This window comes from Micromesistius poutassou (assembly GCF_964030765.1).
Source record: "Micromesistius poutassou genome assembly, chromosome: 22".
NCBI lineage: Eukaryota > Metazoa > Chordata > Actinopteri > Gadiformes > Gadidae > Micromesistius > Micromesistius poutassou.
The window spans coordinates 1677791-1701894 of NC_140292.1; the positions used below are offsets into that span (position 1 = coordinate 1677791).

Sequence of the window (24104 nt, forward strand, 5' to 3'; positions counted from 1 at the left end):
CACCACCCGCGGCTCATGCAGTTGCTGATCCGATCTGATGCGTGTGTGTGTGTGTGTGTCTGATCTGCGCGTGTGTGCGCGCGCGTGCTCGTGCGTGTGTGTCTGATGCATGCGTCTGATGTGTGTGTGTGTGTGTGTGTGTGTGTGTGTGTGTGTGTGCGGTCCAGCCTGAGGAGTTGACCCTCCTCCTCATTAAGCTGCGCCGGCAGCAGGCGGAGCTGTGCAGCCTTCGAGAACACACTCTGACCCAGCTCATGAACCTGGGCATGGAGACGTCCAACGCCAAGGTCAGCCCCACCACACCTTCGCACGTGTGTGTGTGTGTGTGTGTGTGTGTGTGTGTGTGTGTGTGTGTGTGTGTGTGTGTGTGTGTGTGTGTGTGTGTGTGTGTGTGTGTGTGTGTGTGTGTGTGTGTGTGTGTGTGTGTGTGTGTGGTGCTCTCGGTGTGCTTTTGTGTGTGCTGCACCCAAAGCCTTGCTGTGATTCCTGCTGGTGTAAAGATTAGATGTTTAGACAGGGCAAGACCAGGCAGTGTGTGTGTGTGCGAGTAACATGCGCATGTGCATGTGTGCCTATGTGCACCTCAGAGTGTCGCCGGTGTGTCCATGCATGCATGCATGGTTGCATTCATCGGAGTGACCATCAGCTTCCCAGTAGAGGTTCTGCTGGGTTCTGCTGTTCAGAACCAGCAGAGGTTCTGCTGTCCAGCACCAGTTGAGGTTCTTCTGTCCAGAAGTGTTACCAAAGCTTCTATTATTCCATGTATCAATAGAAGGGTGTGAGAGCTGTTCTCAGGTTACGCATGAGCCTCATGTTATCTCTAAGGGACCACACTGCTGGTGATGAGATCAGGGAGGTCTGGAGGTGTCTTGTCATCAGCTCCCCATGCATGTCCTGGCCCACGTGTTTGTGTTTGTGTGGGTTGCTGTTGTGTTCCGTTGATCATGCAGCCCGGGTTCTGCACCAGGGATGGACTGTAGGTCTGCCATACAGGGCCTGCGAGCACTCTGAACCCTGACCCCCTCATACAGGCTCGGGTCAGCGGTGATTCAGGCTGCTAGTGCACTTCTGTCCTGGCTCTCTATGGCACATGCTTAGACATCCCGGTTTGGTTCGCCACTACGCCTCCACCTTATTTCTTTCTCAATGTTGTACTCTCTGTCTCTGTCTCTTCTCTTCCTCTCTCCTCATATCTCCCTTTCTCCTCTCTCTCCTCCTCTCCTCTCCTCTCTCTCCTCCCTTCCTCTCCTCCCTCACTTCTCCTCTCCTCCTCTCCTCTTCTGTCCAACTCTTTCCTCCCCTTCCTCTTGTCCTCTCCCTTCCTCTCCTCCTGTCCTGTCCTCCTCTCCTCTCCTCATGTCCTTCCTCCTCTCCTCTCCTCCCTCACTTCTCCTCTCCTGTCCTCCTCTCCTTCCACCTCTCCTCCCCTCCTCCCTCCCTTCTTCCTTCCTGGTGTTGCTGCTGTAGGCGGAGGTGCTCTCCCACCACCTGCAACGTAACCTTGTGTACCTGGACACCCAGGTGAGCACTTTACACCATAAAGTTACAACATCTATATTGAAGACTACTCATCCGCTCCCCTGTTATGCAGAGCTGTTGTGCGTTTTGGCTCATGCTGCTTATGAGACACAATGGTTTGTGAAGTCGTCGTGATAGATGGAGCTCTGTGCTAACGATGCAGAAATCAACACCGCTTCGTCTTGACGAGTTTGAACACCACGGTGGTGCCGGTTATTCAGCCGAGTTAAAACACAAAAACACCATCCATTGTGGAATCAGGAAGATATATTTGACATCGCTTGAAACGGTGTGTGTTCCTTTTCCTCCTGAAAAGGGGTATGTAAGGGCAAAGGAGCAGGTGTGAGAGTAGATGTGAGAGTAGGCCTTCATGCTGAAGGAGCATGCATTCAGACGTAACAAAAGAATTAGGAGGCAGGCTCAGTGGGGGGGGGGGGAGAGAGGGGGGTTCTTTAAGAGTGTAATGCCTTCCTAACATTCTGTAATGGCTGCCCTGCGTTGAACACACCTTGAGCAAGCTGTTTTCTTCCTTCCGCCGCCACTGAGTCAGCACAGATGTGATCATGAATTCTTTATCCTGCTGGTTTGCATGCTAACGATCCGTTTCAGCGTATGCTAATTTCTGGTAAACAGGGGACACATAAATGTTCTGTTTTGGGGTTTATTTATTCATCCATTTTTCAAGCTTGTTAGAACACGATTTTCCCTGGTTTTGGGCGGGATTGATTTAATTTGAACACACGGTTCTCAAAATGCAATGTCTTTTTGCGGAGGGAAGGTCTGTGAATATATATATATATATATTTATATATTTATATAGAAGATTTAAGTCAATAAAAATGTCTTTCTGTTCCGAGTTTCTGCTTCGTATTATGGGTCCTTCAAAATAAGAGTCGCGGGCATGCTGTTGTGGAGGATGTATACTTTGTGTGTTTTAAAGAGGAGGCGGCATGGGAGGTTAAACCAGTATCATGCGTGATGCGGTTTACTATCCTCCAGGAAATTATAACTGCTCCAGCTAATCCTGTCTGAGCTGCTTAATACCTCATGAGCCTCTTTAGCTCTTGGCTAACTACTGTACTACTGTATTACTGTGGAGCTAATGGCTAACCACCTCTACTGTAGTTATGTGTTACTGTATGGTTGAGCTAAAGGCTAACCACCTCTACTGTATTACTGTATGGTTGAGCTACCGGCTAACTACCTCCATTGTAGTAATGTGTTGCTGTATGGCTGAGCTAAGGGCTAACCACCTCTACTGTATTACTGTTGGTTAAGCTAAGGGCTAACCACCTCTACTGTATAACTGCATTTGGTTGAGCTCATGGCTAACCACCTCTACTGTCTGTATGGCTATTACTGTATGGTTGAGCTAATGGCTAACCACCTCTACTGTGTGTGTGTGTGGCTGACCCTGTGTCTTCGCGGCGCCGCGCTAGACCAAGGAGAACGAGCCGCTAATCTTCATGATTCACTCTATGATCGAGAACTCTGCGCCGCGGCCCCAGCTCTACCAGCAAGTAAGGGTCCCTGGCAGGCCCCGCCTCCACTCAGCTCCACCAATCACACGTAACCCGGAAGTGGGACGTAGAGGCCTGGCCGAATTGGTTCACCTGCTCCCTATATACAGTAGTAGGGTACTGTTGTACCCTACTGTTGTACCCTGTGGCACACTTTTACCCTGGCTTTCTTGTTGCCTAAATCGGGTGCTGTATAGTGTCCACTATACAGCCATTAGGGAACGAGGGAACAAGTGAACCGATTGGAACACGGCCCTGTGGATATTGATATTGAATTGGCAGCACCGATATCGAACGTGGAGCTGAGTGGAGCTTGTGACTTGCTCCGTGGTCTCCCATCAGCCTCATCCCCCCCCCCCTGCCCTCTCACGATCCGGTCTGGTGTTCCACCACATCACCACCAGCGCCTCTTATTGTTTTCGTCAGTGTCTTGTCGGTCGTCGTTATAACCGTGCTCCTCGTTCCGAGTGAGCTGCGGTCCATCCTCCTCGTCATCATCATCGTCACCTTCCTCTGCTGGGTCCTGATTGGTTCTCAGGTGGAACAGAATCACCCCCCCCCCAGCACCAGGTCGCCCCTCCCCCTCAGTGACCTATCGGGGTGAGATCCGTCTCACCACACGTTGGCCTCACTCCACAATAAGAGCGCGCCAGTCCATTGGAGGGTTGTCGGTTGGATGCTGTGTGCCTGTGTTCTGGAGCAAGGCACCAGCTGTTGAGCTGGTGCCTTGCTCATAACACAGGCACACAGTATCCAACCGACAACCCTCTAATGGATCCTGTGTGCCTGGTGCCTTGCTCAAAAACAGGCAAACAGGATCCAACCGGCAACCCTCCGATGGATCCTGGTGCCTTTCTCAAGAACACAGGCACACAGGATCCAACCGGCAACCCTCTGATGAATCCTGTGTGCCTGGTGCCTTGCTCAAGAACGCAGCGCACAGGATCCAACCGACACACCCTCCGATGGCTGGAATACTCTTCCCCCCCTCCTAGTCAGACGTGGGCATTGAACCTGCGACCCCGTTGTGTTCCGTCCGGTCACTCCCGCGCCTCAGGGCTGGACCCAGAACCCCCCAGCATGAGCCCCCCCCCCTCAAAGCTCCATCCATAGTCACCTCGTCGGGTGTTTGTGTCGCCCCCTGCTGTCCGTATGTGACCCTGCGGTTGCGTCTCTTTCAGCTGAACCCGGAGAGCTACCAGGAGCCAACGCCGGCGCAGCGCACGGAGGACGTGGACATAGACGTAAGGCCGCGCACGCCACTCACCTCTCACTGCACCGCTCCCCCACACAGCACCCATATATGACTAGGGGTGGGGATTGATAAGTTTTTATCAATATCGATGCCATTGTCGATTCTGCCTATCGATCCAATTCCTTATCAATTCTCTTACCGATTTCCGAGTAGTTCATTGAGTGGCAAAAAAGGAGTTCTACACACATCTTCTACACCAAAAGCCACCATTACATTTTTATTTTTTACATACTGAACAACACCATGACAGGATATAGAGTAGAAAAGAAAGTATAGGGGTAACTTGAGCCGATGTCGAGGGGCCAGCTGCCTGAGAGCTATCGGTGTCATCATCAGCTAAAATTCATGAAACTGGAAAATATTTGTATGTAGCTCGCTCTGCCTTATTAATAAAAACGACTATACTACTACTATATAGGGCTGTCACTTTTGAGAAAAATCAAGGATATTGAATATCAAGCAACGTATTCAAATATATTTGAATATCTACGAGGCCCTGCATCGCCCCCCCCCCCCACACAAAAAAACCACAACACCGTAATGAAGATTCAATCACAAATGTATACCGTGACTAGAGGAGACATAAACATATCCTCTTTGTTTGAAACAGTATATCAACTTAATCAATATAAAGTGCCACTATGCATATCACAAAATTAGACTATGCAATGAAAAACAAAAACGGAATCGGAACTGCACAGCGCAAACAATGACGTGACAACTTGAACAGGAGACAGCAGCAGGAGTACTAAGGCTTATAGCCTATCTGCAAGAAATTAATTTATTAATGTTTTTTGCTAGAAACACCAGTCTTGAAGTGCGGCTCTCTTTTTATTCACGGTGTTATGTTCAGCGGAGAACACGTTGGGAGTGCACAGACGTGCCTGGCACAGGGATTTGCGCGTCAATGTTGAGAGAAGTGGGTATTTATGGCAGCCCGTGTCTCCACCAATGCAGCGTGTTGCTGTCAGCGGGGATGACTTGGGGTCGCAGTTTACCGCTCAGGCTGGCTGCTCTGTGCGTTATCCATTTTCGAATCAGGATATATTATTCGCTTGATTAGAGCGCTTGACTCATACGCAGGCTTTTGAACACATGGCATTCAACGAGAAAACTGGAAAACGTCACGCAGGGATCGTTAAGAAGAACGTTAACGTTAACGATAACGTTGGAGGCGTACAATTCTGATGGAATTGGTTAGTTGGAGCCGGTTCTAAGTAGGAGCCGGTTCTCGATTTCCACCCCTATATATGACCGTGTGTGTGTGTGTGTGTCTCTCTCTCTCTTTGTGTGTGTGTGTGTCCCTCTGTGTGTGTGTGTGTGTGTGTGTGTGTGTGTGTGTGTGTGTGTGTGTGTGTGCAGACCAAGCTCAGCAGACTGTGTGAGCAGGACAAGACGGTGAGGATGCAGGAAGACAAACTCCAGCAGCTGCACAGAGAGAAGGTAGGTCTTCACCCTCCTCCTCTTCCCAACTTCAGACACCTTGCACGTGTGTCTGTATTTGTGTGTACGTGTGTGTCTGTGTGCATGTGTCTGATGTCTTCCCGGCCCCCCCCCCAGCACACCCTGGAGACGGCGCTGCTGTCGGCCAGCCAGGAGCTCAGCGAGCAGGGCAGCGCCACGGCCAACCCCAGCGCCACCGTCAGCCTGCTGCAGCAGAGGGACGTCCTGCAGAACGGACTGCTGAGCACCTGCAGGGAGCTGACCCGGGTCCACACGGTGAGCACAGAGAGAGACACACACACACACGGTACACACACATGGTACACAGAGAGCGAGAGAGAGAGACACACACACACACACATAAACATACACAGAGACACAAACGGTACGGAGAGACAGACACAGACACACACGGAGAGACACACACACACAAACACACACACACATAGCGACAAACTGAGACACATAGAGAAAGACACACACAGAGACACACACACACACACACACACACACATACACACACGCAGAGACACACACATACTCAAACGCACACAGACATAGACACACAATCATACACACACACACACACTCATACTTAAGAAATATGTGTGTATATTTATGTGCTTGTGTGTGTGTGTGTGTAGGAGGTGGAGCGGTCGTGGAGGGACTATGACCGGATGGAGGTCGACGTCACGCAGGCCAAGAGCACGCTGCTGGAGCAGCTGGAGGCCCTGGGGAGCCCTCAGGTATACGCACATGCGCACGCACGCACACACACACACACACACACACACACACACACACACACACACACACACACACACACACACACACACACACACAGATACACACACACAAAAACAAACTAAAACACACACACAAAAACATGCATGCACGTGCCCACATGTAACGGATGCCAACTAGCCTGGGCTAGCTGGTGGCAGTACGTGGTAAATCCTCACACCCCTAGCCTTAAGAATAGAAGCCAGAAGCCTGGGCTTTTAGCTCAGTGGTTAGAGCGTTCGAGTCCCATGCCGGTAGTGTTGTTGTAGTTCGAGAGGTGGCAGGTTCGAGACCCGTGAGCGGTCGAACCGGCCTCTGGTGCTGTGACCCGGATGGGAGTGAGGATTTAGGGGGGTGAGTGTAACGGATGCCAACTAGCCTGGGATAGCTGGCGGCAGTACGTGGTAAGTCCTCACACCCCTAGCCTTAAGAATGCTTCTAGCCGCTGAGTTAGAAGCCTGGGCTTTTAGCTCAATGGTTAGAGCGTTCGACTTCCATGCCGGTAGTGTTGTTGTAGTTTGAGAGGTGGCAGGTTCGAGACCCGCGAGTGGTCGAACCGGCCTCTGCTACACACACACACACACACACACACACACACAGATACACGCACACACAGGCACACACACCCACACACACACACTCACACTCATCCCCCCCTGTGTGCAGACGGAGCCGCCCAGCCAGAGACACGTGGAGATCCAGAAGGAGCTGTGGAGGATCCAGGACGTCATGGAGGCCCTGGCCAAGAACCAACCACAGAGGAGCTCGCACCCAGGTCAGCCAATCACACGCTAGCTCTCAGAACACTAAGTCCATCTAGACCCAGGTCAGCCAATCACAGGCTAGGTCTCACAACACTCGGTCCATCTAAAACCAGGTCAGCCAATCAGAGACTAGTGCTCATAATACTATGTCTATCTAGGCCCAGGTCAGCCAATCACATTCTAGATCTCACAATACTGTGGTTAGAACCAAGATGGCCGCTCGGTGATTAAGACCCATCGACAACGTCTTCAACTCTCATGTGCTTTTCTGTTTCCTCCTCCTCCTCCTCCTCCTCCTCCCCCCACAGGGTTCCCTGGAGCCAGACCTCTTTCCAGCCTCCAGAAGAATGAGGTAAGAATTCTCCTCGTCTCATAACCAGCTTATATTTCATAATTAACTAGTACCACAAAACTAACTTCTTATACCTCGGTGGAAGGACCATGTTTTGGAACAACCGCAACACAAATTAAATGAATCAAAGTAATGACAAACCAGTAAACCAGTTCACCAGTAAACCAGGGTATTATTTGGGAAATCCTCTGGGAAAAATAAATTCATACTTTTTCACACTGAATAACATTTTAGTCACATTGGTAACAGTTTAGCTGTTTATAATCTTAAAGGTTGGTTTACAGGAGGGCATTTCTGATCAGTGTTTCATGGCTTGATACTCATCTTTTGTTATTTATTTGTATGTATTTATTATTTGATCTTCCCATTCATTTATTGTCTTTATTTAATTTCTGTATAATTTTTTATTTATATATTTTATTTTTCAAGTCTGATTTTTCATATTTGAGTTTCTGATTTTTCATTCTTCTGTGTTTTTCATTCCCTTGTATTTTTATTTCATTGTGTTTGTTCTGTGTTTATGATACTGTTTTATCGGTCAGTTTTATATGAGGTGTTATAAACATATATGATGTGTTGTAAATATAGATAAGGTGTTGTTAATATATATGAGGTGTTACGTATCTTAATAAATATAACTTAAGTGTTATCTATCTTTATAAATATCTATGAAGTGTTATGTATCATATTCAGTGTGGTGTTTCTGTACCAATCAAGTGTCGTTATACTGTGATGTCAGCCGTGTTACAGCGAGGGCCCCTGCGGTGGCCACGCCCCCCGTCTCCCTCTCAGCCCCGCCCAGGAGGAGGGGAGGGGCCTGCCCCCGCGCCCGCCCCTCCCCCAGTACTACGACGCCACCGAGGGCCCCCCCCACCTGCCCCCCCTCCCCCAGCACGCCCATCGCCCCGAAGACCGCAAGCACGGCCCCCGGGCCGCAGCGCACAGCGTAAGAGTGGAGCCACCCGCTCCACCCACTTAAACACCACCCATCACCCAACCCCCACCCATCACCCAACCGATCCACCCGCCCCCACTTATCAACCGACCGCCCCCACCCATCACCCAACCTCCACCTGACCAAATGCCCCCACCCATCACCCAACCCAACCGCCCCCACCCATCAGCCGACCTCCGCCTGACCCAACCGCCCCCACCCAACCTCCACCCGCCCCCACCCCATCACTCAACCTCCACCCGCCCCCACCCCATCACTCAACCTCCACCCATCACCCGACCAAACTGCCCCCACCCGTTGCCCCACCGCCACCCATCACCCAACCCCACCCACCCATCATCCAACTTCAACCAGCCCCGTCCGCTCCGACCCAAAACCGAACCCCCACCCACCCCACCCGCTCCAGAACCTCCACCCACCCCACCCGCTCCAGAACCTCCACCCACCCCACCCGCTCCAGAACCTCAAAGTCATCTCTTCTCCTTCATGCTTCAGTGGTTGTCGTCATAAACTCTTCGCTTGGTTGTCGTTTCATTTTTTCGCGCTTTTATTTTGAAAGCATTGTTTTGGTTATTTGTAAGCATGTTCCTTCCCCTGCATGTCGACGCGGGCTCTAAACCGCCGACCGTGTTCAGTTTGTTTCTCCCTTGGTCTGGTTGATCTGGCTCTGAACAGAAGAACATTCTGGGCTCAGATCAAAGGTCATCCTTCCCTTTACTACCTGTCCCTCCACATTGTGTTGCTCATCAACTTCCTGTACGGTGTGCCAGGACAGGAAGAGCTTCCTGAGGACTTGCGCTGTTGTGAGTTACTGTAGTGTGAAGTGTTCCGCAGAGGTCCAGACGTCGCAGGATTAGCGTGATGCTGCGTGTGTGTGTGTGTGTGTAAAGTGTGTTTACGTTCTGTTCATGCCGGCCATGTGCGTGTCTCTCTGTATTTATGTGTGTCCATCTCTTTGTGTGGTGATTTGATGTGTGTGTCCGTATGTGCGCTCATAATGTGTGTGTGTGTGTGTGTCATTCTCACCATGCCATAGTGTCACCTGACCAATGATCTCTCCTCCCCCCCTCCCTCCCTCCTCTCCTCCTCCCTCCTCTCCCTCTCCCCTCCTCCTCTCTCCCCCCCCTCTTCCGCTCCACAGCAGAACCCAGACTACCGGCTGTATAAGAGTGAGCCGGAGCTGACCACGGTGAAGGAGGAGGGAGACGAGGTGGCGGGGGAGGAGAGGGACAAGATGGACGCCTCCGGAGAGAGGAAGGACGCCGCCGCCTCTCGAGGTAACGAGAGGCTCTAGAGGCCTTCACTAGAGACCAGCATGTAGCTCCTCTAGAGGTAAATAGAGGCTCTAGAGGCTTTTGAGGTAACTAGAGGTAACTAGCAGCTCTAGAGGTAACTGGAGACTCTAGGGGTAACTAGAGGCTCTAGGGGTAACTAGAGGCTCTAGAGGTCACTAGAGGTAACTAGGGGCTCTAGAGGTAACTGGAGGCTCTAGGGATAATTAGAGGCTCTAGAGGTCACTAGAGGTAATTAGAGGCTCTAGAGGTAGCTAGAAGTAACTCAAGGCACTAGTGGTAACTAGAGGTCACTAGGGGTCACCAGAGGTAATTAGAGGCTCTAGAGGTAACTGGAGGCTCTAGTGGTCACTAGAGGTAACTAGAGGCTCTAGAGGTCACTAGAGGTAACTAGAGGCTCTAGAGGTAATTAGAGGCTCTAAAGGTAGCTAGAGGTAACTCAAGGCACTAGTGGTAACTAGAGGTCACTAGGGGTCACCAGAGGTAACTAGAGGCTCTAGAGAGAGTGTGTGCATCATGTGATCCCTGCTGAAGCGTGTGGACTAACAAAGACTGTGTGTGTCCCCCCTCCCCAGCAGCGCCGCCCTACCCGGTGGGCATCGTACCCCCCAGGTCCAAGTCTCCCATGAGCCCCCCGGACTCCCTGCACATCGGCTCCTATGTCACGCTGAGGAAGACCAAGAAACCAGAACCCAGATCGGTAGGGCGGGACTTCAGTTACATGGGTAAAGAAGGGAGAGAGAGGGCGGGACTTCAGTTAAATGGGTAAAGAAGGGAGAGAGGGCGGGACTTCAGTTACATGGGTAAAGAGGGGAGAGAGGGCGGGACTTCAGTTAAATGGTTTAGAGGGGAGAGAGGGCGGGACTTCAGTTAAATGGTTTAGAGGGGAGAGAGGGCGGGACTTCAGTTAAATGGGTTTAGAGGGGAGAGAGGGCGGGACTTCAGTTAAATGGGTTTAGAGGGGAGAGAGGGCGGGACTTCAGTTACATGGTATAGAGGGGAGAGAGGGCGGGGCTTCAGTTACATGGGTGAGGTCACCCTGACAGGCAGCTGTCACTCTCCCCTCAGGACCGGCCCTGGAGCTCAGCGGAGTCCCCCACGGAGAGGGAGGGGGGGCGGGCGAGGATGAGTGTGGAGGAGCAGCTGGAGAGGATGAAGAGGAACCAGCAGGCCAAGAGGAGAGAGAACCCCTCTCGCTCACCCTCCTTCAACAAGGACCACCCCCTGGGGGTTCTGCTGGTCGGTACCCCCCCCACACACACACACACACACACACACACACACACACACACACACACACACACACACTTACATTATACACAACACACACACACACACATACATTATACACACACACACACACACTCTCATTCACTCACTCACTCACCCTCTCACACTCACACACAGCTTCATTCATGGGTGTGTATTACCCATTATTATATTAGATTTGTTTCAAATGAACACTACTGAAGATTCCAGAACACACATCCTCAAGGATTGTTATGACAGAACTCAAAATAAAGAGAGTGTGCTAATAACGGATGTGTATTACCTTCACGTAGAACACATGTTACACTCTACACATGTTAATGACTGGTGTGTGTGGTGTCTGTGTGTGTGTGTGTGTGTGTGTGTGTATATGTGCGTGTGTGTGTGTGTGTGTGTGTGTGTGCACGTGCGTGTGTGTCCACAGAGGCGGGCCTCGGTGGAGGCGGGCTCTGCAGACCCCGGGGAGCTGGAGGCCGCTCTGAGGCAGCTGGCGCTGAGCGAGGAGCGAGGCAGCGCGGAGGCCAGCTCCCCTACTGCTGGAGACCCCCCACAGCCCCCAGCGGACCAGGTACTCAATAACATGGTTTAGACTAGGGGAGAGGGGGCGGGACTTCAGTTGCATGGTTTAAACGAGGGGAGAGGGGGCGGGACTTAAGTTACATGGTTTAGAGGGGAGAGGGGGCGGGACTTCAGTTACATGGTTTAGATTAGAGGGGGCGGGACTTCAGTTACATGGTTTAGATTAAAGGGGGCGGGACTTCAGTTACATGGTTTAGAGGAGAATGAGAGCGGGACGTTCAGTTATACGTTTTTTTTAGACTCAGGGGAGAGAGGGCAGGACTTCAGTGTTGGGGTATTTTGGTGTTGAATGACAGTACATATATCATGTTCTATTGTGTCCAGCAGGGGGTGCTGAAGGAAGGCAGAGGGGAAGAGGACACTGGGGAGGGACCAGAGAGCCCAGTCCATGAGGTACAGACACATACACGAGGACACACAAACACACACACTCCCACACACGCACACACACATATATGCACACACTCATTTGTGTGTGTGTGTGTGTGTGTGTGTGTGTGTGTGTGTGTGTGTGTGTGTGTGTGTGTGTGTGTGTGTGTGTGTGTGTGTGTGTGTGTGTGTGTGTCTCTGTGTGTCTCTGTGTGTAGGTGTGTGACAGTCAGAAGATGGTGATCTGGGAGCTGTGTCGAGAGCCCCAGCGGGCGGAGATGGTGAAGCTGCAGGCGTTTGAGGAGGAGCAGAGGAGGAGGGCGGCGGAGGAGGAGGAGGAGCAGAGGAGGAGGGAGGAGGAGGAGGAGGAGAGGAGGAGGGCGGAGGAGGAGGAGGAGCAGAGGAGGGCGGAGGAGGACGAGGAGCAGAGGAGGAGAGTGGAAGAGGAGGAGCAGAGGAGGAGGGCAGAGGAGGAGGAGAAGCGTTCCTCCCCTCCGTCAGAGAACGCCACGGAGAACTGGTAGGAGGGGAAAGGGGTGAGGGTGTGGTTGTAGAGTGTGTGGTTGTGGTGTGTGTGTGTGTATGTGTGTGGTTGTGTAGTGTGTGTCGGAGTGTGTGGTTGTGGTGTGTGTGTGTGTGTTGTGTAGTGTGTGTCTGAGTGTGTGTTGTGTAGTGAGTGTGTGTCTGAGTTTGTGGTGGTGGTGTGTGTTTCGTAGTGTGTAGTTATAGTGTGTGTGATTGTATTGTGTGTGTGTGTGTGTGTGTGTGTGTGTGTGTGTGTGTGTGTGTGTGTGTGTGTGTGTGTGACTGAAGGTGTGGTGTGTGTCTGAGTGTGTGTGTGTGTGACTGAAGGTGTGGTGGTAGCGGTCCCTGGTCCTGAGGCCGTGGTCCTCACACCGTGGTCACCTGACCCTCTCTCCCCCTTCCCCTCCTCAGCATCATGGTGGACGGCCCCGCCCCCTGCCCCGCCCCCAGCTCCGCCCCGCCGCCGCAGGACGGGCGGCCGCTGCCCCCCCCGCCCATGAAGAGGCGGGACAAACCCCAGGTCCCGGAAAAACCCCAGGTCCCGACCAAACCCCAGGTCCCGGAGAAACCCCGGGTCGCGGACAAACCCCGGGTCCCGGACCGGCCCGGCGTCCCCCCAGAGACCCTCTTCAGCCCCTACGAGCGGCTGGAGGCCGACGACAAGAAACACAACAACAACAACAACAACATGGTGGCCGGTAAGCGGCGCCGCCATGCTAGCTCTAACACTAGGTTACAGCTAGGTTCACTCTAGGTAAAGGTAGTTCACGCCAGGTTAAAGCTAGGTTCACGCTAGGTTAAAGCTAGTTCACGCCAGGTTAAAGCTAGGTTCACGCTAGGTTCACGCTAGGTTAAAGCTAGTTCACGCCAGGTTAAAGCTAGGTTCACCCCAGGTTAAAGCTAGGTTCACGCTAGGTTACAGCTAGGTTCACGCTACCTCCTCCTCTCCTCCTCTCCCTCTCTCCTCCTCACCCTCCTGTCCACCTCTCCTCCTCTCCTCCTGCAGTCCAGACCTTCTCATTGGTCACCAGCGACACGTGATGATGACGCCCGGATCCAAGATGGCGCCCTGACGGTAGAGCCGGATGTAGCGTCCCTGCACTGAGCATGCTCCATGGCCTCCTGTGTTTACAAGACTACTGTGAGGAGCAGCGGACCGGAGGAGAGACACGACACGGTCTCACCCACGACCCGTCTCTCCTACCCTATCAACACACTCACACACACAGATACTCACACACTCAAAGACGCTCACACCAACACAAACACACACTCACATACACGCACACTCATACAATCACAGATACTCGCACACTCTCAGATGCACCCACCCACACACGCACTCACATTCACAGATACTCACACACTCATTCACACAATCACAAACAATCATCCACACTCACACACTCAAAGATGCTCACACACACATATGGCGCATTTCCACCGGCGGGTACGGTTCGAACCCAGCACGCCTCAGCCTAGTAGTGATGGTGCAGTATAGCCCAGCTCAGTTACAGCACGCGTTTCCACCACCGCCAGTACCCTTATGGTAGGGCGGGGTTTAAGCCGGACAGCAATAGCCACGGCAGCTACGTAAGCATTGTGATCTCATAGCAGCCCGACACAGTGTAGCCTGCTAATAAATCCAAGGAAAAAGAAGAACGTGCACAATGAACAAAGAGCTAGCAACAATGTAGAACGTCCAAGAAGGACGGCAAACTTTTGCGCGACATTTTCTCCAATAAACGAAGCTTTCGCCGTTGTCCAGAAATACCTTGCGGGTACTGTGTTTGTTATTATCCCCCTGTTGCACGGAAGTGATTTTGTCGACTAAACGGACGGCGTGTGTAGCTCAAACTTGCTGGGACCCTTTCAGGCATCTCAGTACCTCAACGGAGTAGTACTGTGAGACGAGTACTGCTCAATACGGCTCAGTCCGGGTCACGCCCACTTTTGGCGGTGGAAACGTGACCCGTGCCGCACCTTTGCAGACTGAAACGACCCGCACCCTCCGGTGGAAATGCGCCAACACACACACACAGACGTTCACAAATACAGACAGACTCTCACACACTCAGACACACACACACACACACACACACACACACACACAGATAGAAACGGCTATTTCCAGTTTTCACAAGACATGCCGTTGGTACTTATCATGAATTGTCCGTATACTATATCAGCGTGAAATAAAGAGTATTTTTAATGGACCCTGGGGGGGGGGTGGGGGGGTGGGGGCTGCTTGTGTGTATATAGGAGCCCTCGTCCACACACACGCTCCACACACGCTCCAGTGCCGGGGGAGGGGGTATTTATTTTTTTAGCCGCGCCATTTTAAGTTCCCGACCCGGGGCAGACACTGCTCTCTCACCGTTCAATGTTTTATCACAAAGAAGAGAGAAAAGTCCACAGAGATGTACACACACACACACACACACGTCACAAGTGTCTGAATGTCACCTATTTAAAAGTTCTATATATAAAAATATATATACGAAGAGAGAGATGCTGACTGCACCTCATGCGGCTCTGGTCCGCACAGAGCTGAGTATTTTGCCGAGGTGTTGTTTTATTTATATTGCGTGGAGACGGCTCAGCCTCTATATCAAGGTTTCAACAAAAGACGTTTCAATAAAGGACGTTTTTGAAAAGACATTTTTTCCCTTTTTTGTTTACGCCCGGGCGCGAAGAAGAGCGGCCATCTTGAAGCGGTCGGCGTCTGTCGGTTTTTGCGTCCGCCGCCCCCGATGGACAATCAGAGACACCAGACTTAGAGACACCAGACTCAGAGACAACTGACTCAGAAACACCAGACTCAGAGACATCAGAGACACCAGACTCAGAGAGAGACTCAGAGACATCAGAGACACCAGACTCAGAGACACCAGACTCAGAGAGAGACTCAGAGACATCAGAGACACCAGACTCAGAGACACCAGACTCAGAGAGAGACTCAGAGACATCAGAGACACCAGACTCAGAGAGAGACTCAGAGACATTAGACATCAGAGACACCAGACTCAGAGACACCAGACTCAGAGACACCAGACTCAGAGACACCCGACTCAGAGACACCAGACTAAGAGACACCAGACTCAGAGACACCAGACTAAGAGACACCAGAGAGAGACTGAGAGTCCAGACTCAGAGACGAAACAACAGACACCAGAGTCAGAGACACTAGAGAGAGACTAAAAGACACCCCAGAGAGACCCCAGACTTAGAGACACCAGACTCAGAGACACCAGACTCAAGAGACACCAGACTCAGAGACACCAGACTCAGCACAAAGCAATACGGAGGTCCACGAACGATGTACAAAATGTAAAAAAAAGTGTAATTTATGTACACGATTAAACAAGCAGAGTGGATATTATAACTATAGAGGTTATCAATATTAATATTAGTATTATTAGGATCAATATGCAAAATGTTCATATTCCATCTGTTTTATATCATGTGAAATAAATGTTGACATTCTTTAAACTGTCTGTGGTTGTATTTTGAGTAAGACATGAATCTACCGTTGGTTTAACCCTGTCCTGCTAAACTGAACCCTACGTTGTTATTAAAATAGACTCTTAGGTCTCAAAAAACAGATAAAGGAAACATGAATCCTGGAACTATAAACTATTCAACTTTATTGTTAATCTGTTAACATTGTGTGTATTATCAGAACAACCAGTCCTATGCAGAGTCCTATTTATTTTTATAGATCCCCAAAAACCTGGAAGTGTAGGAATGAAAATACATCATAAAGTTAATAGTGTAAATATACAGCATGGCTCAATATTGTACAAAGATGTTGCTAGTATTGTAATAACTGAAGGACACAGAACTATTTAAAGAACAACTCCAAACAAAGTGAATAGTAGCCTAGTAGTTTGTCCCAGGTCTACTCTACTGCTGACTATTTGGTCAAATAAACTTCTACATATCTGTTTAACTTTTTTAATTATCGTAAGTTATAAATGTATACAGTTATTTTTATTTTACAACCAAACGGTGTTTATTCTTAGTTAGTACTAATGTGTGAACATTTGAACAATATGAAGCACCGGTAAAAATATGACCATCGTCTGCTCCACAGGCGGTCCCCTCCAAACCAGGGGGTCCCGGGGTTCAACCCGAGATCCCGACGCGCCATAGACCCGACCTTAACCTCGGACCTAGAGCTCTGTAATATTAATATCCATAACCTGCCTCCAAGTTGCCCTTAGACCCTGAATAAACGATAACGGGCCTTCTCAGCACTTTGAGACCCGGGTCGTTCTCAGTCAACCGGACCACGTGGATCTGAGGAGGACCGGGACCCGGTGCCGTGACGTCATGTCCACCCTACCGGATCAAGTGGAGCCGAGGAGGACTGGGACCCAGCGCCGTGACGTCACGTCCCCCCTCCCGGACCACTTGGAGCCGAGGAGGACCAGGACGCCGTGACGTCACGTCCCCCCTCCCGGACCACGTGGAGCCCGGGACGCGGCGCCGTGACGTCACGTCCCTCCCCCCCCCCTCCTCCACTGCTCAGCCGAACAGCGCGAGGAGGAGGAAGGACCAGAGAGCTCAACTTTTCAACTCCTTCGACACCGATCTGCTCCGGGAGGTCTAAATATGGCCGCACTCACGACCGATGGAACCGAGCGAGGTTCGGGGGAACCGGCCGATGGGACCGGGGAACCGGACTCGGAGGCCCGGGCCCCGCCGCCGGACCACCGGCAGGAACTGCCGGGCGACGCGGAGCACGGAGCCGACATGGAGGCGGACGGCGGACACGGAGGTGACCCGTCTCCCGGTCCACATGCGGACAAAGAGCCGGTGCCGTCGACGGAATGCGGTGACAGCGACGCGAAAACTACGGAGAAACTGTGCGAGCCACCGGGGGAAAGTCCCGGTGGTCCGGCGGGTTTGGCGGGGAGCAGCGAGACGCAGCCCGGAGAACAAAGAGCGGAGAGCGGCCGCACAAAGCCCGGAGGGAGGCCCGCCGAGCCCGGGCCCAGGAGGCGGGCCAGCCTGGAGATCTCCTCCTCGGACGGAGAGCCGCTGAGCCGTATGGACTCCGAGGACAGGTCGGTGGTACTCCCAGTAGAACCAGTCGGACCACCGTGTGCTCCTCAGCGGCGGACAGCAGGTCAATAACCTGAAGTTCCGAACCTCTGGTCCAGAACCATGGTTCAGCACCAGGGGGGTCCTAGATGTTCATGGTCTCCAGTAGTATCGGACCTTTGTTGTCATTTGTTGGATGCTTAAAGCCACTCAGTGATTCGGGTCCCACACGGTCTGTCTTTTGTCACTTTTCTGGATTCACCGTAAACTGGGACAGAACCAGAGAGAGGATACAGCAAGTGTAGAGCGAATCAGAGTAGAAGAACCACACGTGTGTGTTTCTGTATTTAGAGGTGGTCTGAGGAGACGCATGGTCGCATGTCCAGAACGTGGCCGGGCCTGGCGAGCCGAGGCAGACCAGGTCCCGAGCCAGACCAGGACTTCTAGACTGGGTCCCGGGTCTAGACCCCGAAAGGATCATCCCTGGATATAGTCCGTGAGAGGGGACTCTACTCTCAGATTAACATCTCGATGTGGCTAAGGTGCAGCATCACGAGAGAACTGTAAACTTTTCCTATGGGCCTTATCTACAGACCGGTGTGATGGAAGCTCTCTGTGGAGGACCGTTCAAACATCAAATATGTTTTCCACTCGTGGAAGCCTACAGAAATGTGTTTAGTAACCAGGACTTAACTGTTAACTTCCCTCAGTAACCCCTCACCACTAGTTGAACTATTGTGAGGTCTCCATTGTTAGACCAAGGCCAGACGTTTTGAGAACGAGTGGTTGGATGAGTTACAGATGATAATAATATCTGGGGACCTTCTGTCTGATTCATGAGGATATTCTGTGTTTCAGATGGTGAACCGTGATACATTTTGATCAAAAGTAGGACACAAAGTACACTACCTTTAGTGTGATTAAAACCAGGGTTCAGATTATATGATGAATCATGGTTGATATTTGAGTTGTTGATTTGTGTTGTTGCTAAAATGGATGTTTTCTAAGATTGTAAAATGTATGGAAATTCCAAGTGTAAGCTAGTGATCATCTAGCAATAGAATAACTTTTAAAACTTTCATTTTCTTTGTTGGTGAAACCGACTCAGGAACAGGTGTGTGACTATAAGCTTGTCTGGGGAAACGTGCTGACTAAGATCTGGTAGGAAAGCACCCGGGTTTTAAATGTGTCAGCAGGGGGCCCAGTGTTAGCATCACGTCTGGCGTTACAACTGCGTGGGCGAGAATTAACTAAACACGGTCTGGTCTCACAGGTCCTGCACCTGTTGTGGTCTGACCTCTACTCCACCACGCGCTCTCTGAAGCGTCTGCGGTCACGTGACTGAGTCCTCCACGTCCTGCGTCTGCTGCCCACTGTAACACACGGTCGTCAGATGTTCTGCTCTGTAGCTCGCTCTCGGTCGAGGCTCAGTTCTTCTGAGCCTCCTCAGACCCACAGACAGAGTGTGCATCGGTTGTATGCTCTCTGTCAGTCACAGTGTGTGCCATCTCTATTTGATGATTCGATGGCAGTGAAACCTTCATCACCTGGACTGCATCATGGTATCCCAGGATGCATCAGGGTATCCCTTGATGCAGTGCAGCAGACATCAGTGTGCATCAGTTGTACGCTCTTCCTACCTTGGGAATCCATCTTGCCTGTCAGTCACACCAACTGTTAACTTGTCTTCTGCTTTCTGTGCTACTCTGAGCTCTGACCCGCAGCATCATCTAACCCCCCGTTGTCACGGCGACCCTCTGTGTCCTCAGCATCAGCAGCACCCTGATGGACGCGGAGAGTGGTGCGTCCAGCGGCCGCTCCACGCCCGCCATGATGAACGGGCACGGCGGGGGTGCCGGGGGAGGGGTCAGCGGCGCGGGGACCGGGACTGCCGGGGCGGGGCCCGTGGCGATGACGGTCGGGCCCCCGGGGGCCGGGGGGGTGAAGCCCGCCCCCGGGTACACCTGCTGCTGGGACCACTGCCACCTCCAGAACCCCAGCAGCCCCGATCTGGCGGAGCACATCAGAGCCCTGCACGTGGACCCCCAGAGGGGAGGGGTGAGGCTGCCTGTCTGTCTGTCTGTCTAGTTCTGTCTAGCTCTGTCTCTTTCTGTCTGAGTAGTTCAGTGTCTGTCTGTCTAGTTGTCTCTGTCTATCTAAGTAGTCCGTGTGTGTATTTCTATCCGTTCGTCTGTCTAGCTCTCTGTCTAACTCTGTCTGAGTAGTTTTCTCTCTCTCTCTGTCTCTCTCTCTCTGTGTGTGTGTGTGTGTGTGTGTGTGTGTGTGTGTGTGTGTGTGTGTGTGTGTGTGTGTGTGTGTGTGTGTGTGTGTGTGTGTGTGTGTGTGTGTGTGTGTGTGTGTGTGTGTGTGTGTGTGTGTGTGTGTAAATCTATTTTTAGATGACTCGCTTGGTTGGTCTCTGCTGCCTCATGTCCCCCTGGGCTCCCCTCTAACTGTTTTTGTTTGTGTTTGTGTGTGTGCGTGCAGGTGTTCGTGTGTCTGTGGAAGGGCTGTAAGGTGTACAACACGCCGTCCACCAGCCACAGCTGGCTGCAGAGACACATGCTGACCCACAGCGGGGACAAACCCTTCAAGGTAACGCCGCTGCACAGAGACCAGTGTCCTAACATGCACTGAACATGATATACTCTAGTGGTATAAACATGTGATAACATTACATACTCCTCTAGTGGTATAAACATGAACTTAACATGATATAGTCCTAGTGGTACATTTACATTTAGGGCATTAGCAGACGCGTGGGTCCAAAGTGACTTACAACCATCAATACAAATGCACCCACCGACAGCGTAGTCAACCATGCCAGGCAACAGCCAGCTTGTCTGGAGCAGTCAGGGTGAAGTCTTGGTCAGGGACACCTCGACACTCCGCTAGGATGAGCCCGGGATCGAGCCTGCAAACTTCTGGTTACATGTCATTCGCTCTAACATGTTATAACATTACATACCCCTCAGTGGTATTAACATGTACTGCTGTAGTGGTATTAACATGTACTTAACATTACACTTTATACTTAACATTATATACTCCTGGTGGTATTAACATATGCTCCTCTAGTGGTATTAACATAACATTACACTCCTCTACAGTAGACACAACATTACTGGGCTTCAATCAACACTGCAGTTCTGTTTACTCTACTGTTAACTCTACTGTCCATCACCGTGACAACACTCTCATCACCTCAGTCCTCAATTCCGCCTATATATATATATATGATATACATGATGTATACATCATATATACATCATAATGTGTCACCTGTCGTCGTCCCCCCCCTCAGTGTGTGGTGGGCGGCTGCAACGCCACCTTCGCCTCCCAGGGGGGGCTGGCGCGCCACGTGCCCACCCACTTCAGCTCGGGGGGGCGGCCGGGGGCCAACGGCCGGCTGAAGGAGGAGAGCCCCTCCAAGGCGGGGCTCAGCAAGAGGAGGAAGCTGAAGAGCAAACGGAGGCGCTCCCTACGTATGTACTCCGTCCCGGCCGGGTCGCAGCGCATGTGTGAGTCTGGGGGGTCTGCGGGAGGGAGGGGGGGCTGGGGGGGAGGGGGGGTTAAGCTCTAGAGATGTTCCGATACCTTTTTTTTCCCATCCCAATACCGATTCCTGAACTTGAGTATCAGCCGATACCGGGGATATACCGATTCAGCATCTAGCAGATCATTGACATTTATAATCTGTAGTAATTATATGGTAATTATAATAATACATTTGTATTCTTGTCGTTAAGCCTGAGCATCCATCCACCGAATTTCTGCTACTGGAATCGGTATCGGAACAACTCTAGTTAGCTCGGGGGAAGTTATGTCATTATTGTTGCTATGAGTTACTGCTCCTTGAACCCTCATGCCAGCAGGTCTTATCTTAAAGGTGACATATAATACCACCAGGTGTGAGTGTGATTAGCTGTTACAAGCTGTTTTGAAAATCGGTGTCTTCTGACATCACAAGTGGGCGTCTCCACCTAGATGTGATGGATGAGTCTACCAGCCTCCGCAGTAGACTGTAGTAAACGTTGCTCATCTTTCCGTCATATCTAGGTGGACATGCCCACTTTTGATGTCTTGTAACGGCTAATCACACTCACACGTGGCGGTATAATATTTTACAGATTGCACATTTTAAGTGCAGAGGCTCCGCGCCAGTCGATGTTAGGATCCCGTTTATCCAAAGTGTTCATGCATTAGTATTGTTTGGAGGAGAAGGGAGAGGTCAGGGTTCAAGGAGGCCTACATGTAGATCACAGACATTTGGGATTGAACCCAGAACCTTCCGGCTCCTCCTAACTCAAACACCAACGCACTAAATCGTTCTATGAACTAAACTAACTAAATTGTTGTGTGTGGCACCTAGCTGACCGTTGACCCCGTTGACCCCTAACTCTGTCGTGTTCCAGCGCGACCCCATGACTTCTTCGATGCTCAGACGATGGACGCCATCCGGCACCGCGCAATCTGCCTCAACCTGGCAACGCACATCGAGAGCCTCGGCAACGGGCACAGCGCCGTCTTCCACAGCACGGTACAAACACACCTTCCTCCTCTTTACACCTTACTGCTCTCATCTTCCTCAGAACTTTTTTGTTTGTGTATTTGATAAACGGTGAACTGTAGTGACACCTCAGAGGGTATAAGCAGATTCCAATGTGTGTTTCATCCAACACATGGGTGTGTTGGGTGAAATTCCTCCAGGGGCAGGGAGATGTTCAGGAGAGAGGTCCGATGTTTTGTTGGTTCTGCTGGTCCGTCCTGTGATGTTAACTCTGCTGGGGCTTCAGACGAGCTCTGAAGTATTAGCTCATACTGTGATGTTCTGACACCTCCAGGTCATCGCCCGGAGGAAAGAAGAGTCTGGGAAAGTGAAGCTGCTGCTACACTGGAGTCCTGAGGACATGTGAGTCCTGCTCTACCAACTCTCACGTTGTTCGAGACTGTTCGATTGTTTCTCCTCCAATGACCTGACCTCTGACCTCCCGCCGTGCGCCCCAGACTCCCGGACGTGTGGGTGAACGAGAGCGACCGGCAGCAGCAGAAGACCAAGGTGGTGCACCTGTCCAAGCTGGCCACGGACACGGCGCTGCTGCTGGACCCCAGCATCTACAGGTAGGCTCAGCTAACGATGCTAATCAGGTGAACCCATTGCTACTGTAGCAAGGGGTTCACCTGATTAGCATCGTTAGCTGCTACAGTAGCAAGGGGTGGGTCCACCTGATTAGCATCGTTAGCTGCCGAAGTAGCAGGAGGCTCCCTTCATGGGATCCACATGACAATAATGAAGACATGCTAGGTTTGCCACATGCTACCTCTGCTACTTGCTAGGTTTTGGCCTTAGATTTAGGGAATTTAGCAGACACTTTTATCCAAGGCAACTTACAGAAAGTACATTTGTCAGAAGAAACATAAACGACAATATATCGACCCCAGATCAGATGTGGCTGTAAGGAGTCAGACTGTATGTTCCTCACATCGCCCGTTTCTCTTCCAGGATGTTCTTTTAGCGGCCGTCAACGCCGAGTCTCATCCTGCTACGCCGTGACGCACCAGGAGAGGGCACTCCACCTCCTGCTCCGTCTCAGTCCCTCCTCATCCTCCTCTTCCTCCCCCGTCTAGAGGACCCATTCTGGGGTTTCCTACCGACCCGTCCTTGGGGTCCGGCCGGCCTGCAGGGGTCCCGGAGAGAGAGGCCTAGTTTTAGGTATTCTGTCTAGACTGAAGCTAACCAACAGAAGAAACTAGAGTTAGACATATTTGTAGAAAGCTCCGCTCCCTGTAAATATTTCTGAAGATTTGTAATATATTTTTATACTTTGAGAAATTACTGTACTGTAGATTATTTTGTGTTTTTTTTGCCAAACTTATTTTTTATGTTTCCAAATGCCTCACTCTGGCCCGGTGTGTAGTTTACAGATTACCTCGTCCAGGTCATTAAAAATACTCCAACTCGGACTGTTTTAATAAATGTAAAACACTGGCACTGAATCTGTGTGTTTGTGTTCACTCAAGTTTCATGTTTGTGTGAAAGAGTGTGTTTGTGTAAAAGAGTGTGCAAAACAGTGAGTTTGTGCAAAAGCGTGTGTGTCAAAAGATGGAGCTCATGATTGAAAACTCCGTCAATTCAGTTCAGTTTGGCGCAACAATCACCGGTTAAAACACAACCAACTTGAAGTCATTGGCAGACGAGTCATCCCGAAATTCACGCAAAGATAAGCATACTTAAACAGTTTTTTTTCAAGCTAATGTTATGTGTTTTCGCTAAAATTGGAATACAATACAAGCTGAAAGAAACCACCGCTGTCCTGTAACGGTACCGGAGCTCTATGCTGTAGACACCACAGCGGGGCACAGAAACACAGGATTCACTGTGGTTTCTGTGACATGAGAAACACTAAAAATGAATACTAATGTTTTATAAA

At 51.1% G+C, this 24104-nt stretch overlaps 2 protein-coding genes across 4 annotated transcripts in view; both read left to right on the plus strand.

Moving 5' to 3' along the window:
* LOC311367905 (pleckstrin homology domain-containing family A member 5-like) overlaps positions 1-14830 on the plus strand; it is a 99079-nt gene extending 84249 nt beyond the window's left edge. The window contains 16 exon segments of the mRNA XM_084486769.1: positions 168-287; positions 1468-1521; positions 4220-4282; positions 5656-5736; positions 5854-6012; positions 6381-6482; positions 7186-7294; positions 7592-7635; positions 9732-9867; positions 10461-10582; positions 10951-11121; positions 11576-11719; positions 12055-12123; positions 12318-12619; positions 13036-13322; positions 13631-14830. Coding sequence (XP_084342895.1) covers positions 168-287; positions 1468-1521; positions 4220-4282; positions 5656-5736; positions 5854-6012; positions 6381-6482; positions 7186-7294; positions 7592-7635; positions 9732-9867; positions 10461-10582; positions 10951-11121; positions 11576-11719; positions 12055-12123; positions 12318-12619; positions 13036-13322; positions 13631-13665 — 1998 coding nt within the window. The 3' untranslated portion in view covers positions 13666-14830.
* Positions 14831-17193: 2363 nt separating this feature from the next.
* Positions 17194-23631, plus strand: LOC311368096 (zinc finger protein AEBP2-like; the record flags this gene model as incomplete). Of its 3 annotated transcripts, none has more annotated exons than XM_084486983.1 (8): positions 17194-17696; positions 19443-19731; positions 20161-20268; positions 20978-21194; positions 22089-22213; positions 22518-22585; positions 22681-22794; positions 23177-23631. In XM_084486983.1, the coding sequence occupies exons 1-8, from the start codon at positions 17242-17244 to the stop codon at positions 23187-23189; spliced, it is 1389 nt and encodes a 462-aa protein (XP_084343109.1). In that variant the 5' UTR covers positions 17194-17241. The 3 variants fall into 3 exon arrangements, with proteins under 3 accessions (XP_084343109.1, XP_084343111.1, XP_084343110.1); XM_084486985.1 differs by having other exon boundaries at positions 20978-21158; XM_084486984.1 differs by lacking the exon at positions 23177-23631 and having other exon boundaries at positions 22681-22798.
* Positions 23632-24104: the final 473 nt, after the last annotated feature.